Raw genomic sequence first — 961 nt, forward strand, 5'->3', positions numbered from 1 at the left:
CTTTTCATATCAACAACACTCGGCAAACCTGTTTTTGTAGAAGCAAAAGAAAATGAAATCACCAGAGAAGTACTTCCAGGAATGATCTTTCTCCCTCTTTTTGTATTGGCAACAGTTCTATTCATTGTTATTCGTACAACATTTCAAGCAGTTCGTGATCGTAGAAAAAGACCATTAAACAGTGCTGAAGTGGTAGAACAAATGACATTTTAATTAATTTTTGTATTAAAATAAAAAATATAAAAGAAACCAATTGAGAATAAATTAAACGCTTAGAAGCATTTTCTGTGGACAATAGCTGGTCCTGATTCATCATATTCTTCTTTGGTAATCCACATATTTTGGAATGTAGAAAGTGATGCAAGAATTGATCCTCCAATCCAAACTGAATATTTTCTTTCTGGTGGGGCAATAACCTTAATCTTCATTGTTGGTGGTGCTAATTGAATCATTTCTTTTTCAAGTCTGGTGTTAATACCTGGATACATTGATGTTCCTCCTGAAAGAACAATATTTCCATAAAGATCCTTTCTAATATCAACATCACATTTCATAATTGAATTGTAGGTAGTTTCATGAATACCATTACATTCCATACCAAGGAATGATGGTTGGAAGAGTGCTTCTGGGCATCTGAATCTTTCATTTCCAACTGTGATAACTTGTCCATCTGGAAGTTCATAGCTCTTTTCAAGTTCACTGCTTGATGCTGCTTTTTGCATTTCTTCATTGAAATCTTCTGCAACATAGCAAAGTTTTTCTTTAATATCTCTAACAATTTCTCTTTCTGCAGTAGTAGTGAATGCATATCCTCTTTCAGTTAAGATTTTCATAAGATAATCAGTAAGATCACGTCCTGCAAGATCAAGTCTAAGAATAGCATGTGGAAGTGAGAATCCTTCATAAATTGGAACAGTGTGTGAAACTCCATCACCTGAATCCATAACAATACCAGTTGTCT

At 33.9% G+C, this 961-nt stretch overlaps 1 protein-coding gene across 1 annotated transcript, besides 1 other annotated feature; it reads right to left on the bottom strand.

Moving 5' to 3' along the window:
- Positions 1-206: 206 nt before the first annotated feature.
- Positions 207-245: a sequence feature (AT_rich).
- Positions 246-272: 27 nt separating this feature from the next.
- Positions 273-944, bottom strand: EDI_192970 (actin, putative; the record flags this gene model as incomplete). The annotated part of the gene is made up of 1 exon (XM_001735338.1): positions 273-944. One exon carries the CDS (start codon positions 942-944, stop codon positions 273-275), a length of 672 nt encoding a protein of 223 aa, XP_001735390.1.
- Between the last annotated feature and the right edge of the window lie 17 nt (positions 945-961).

Source organism: Entamoeba dispar, genomic scaffold (genome assembly GCF_000209125.1).
Source record: "Entamoeba dispar SAW760 scf_1105229459065 genomic scaffold, whole genome shotgun sequence".
NCBI classification, from domain to species: domain Eukaryota; phylum Evosea; order Mastigamoebida; family Endamoebidae; genus Entamoeba; species Entamoeba dispar.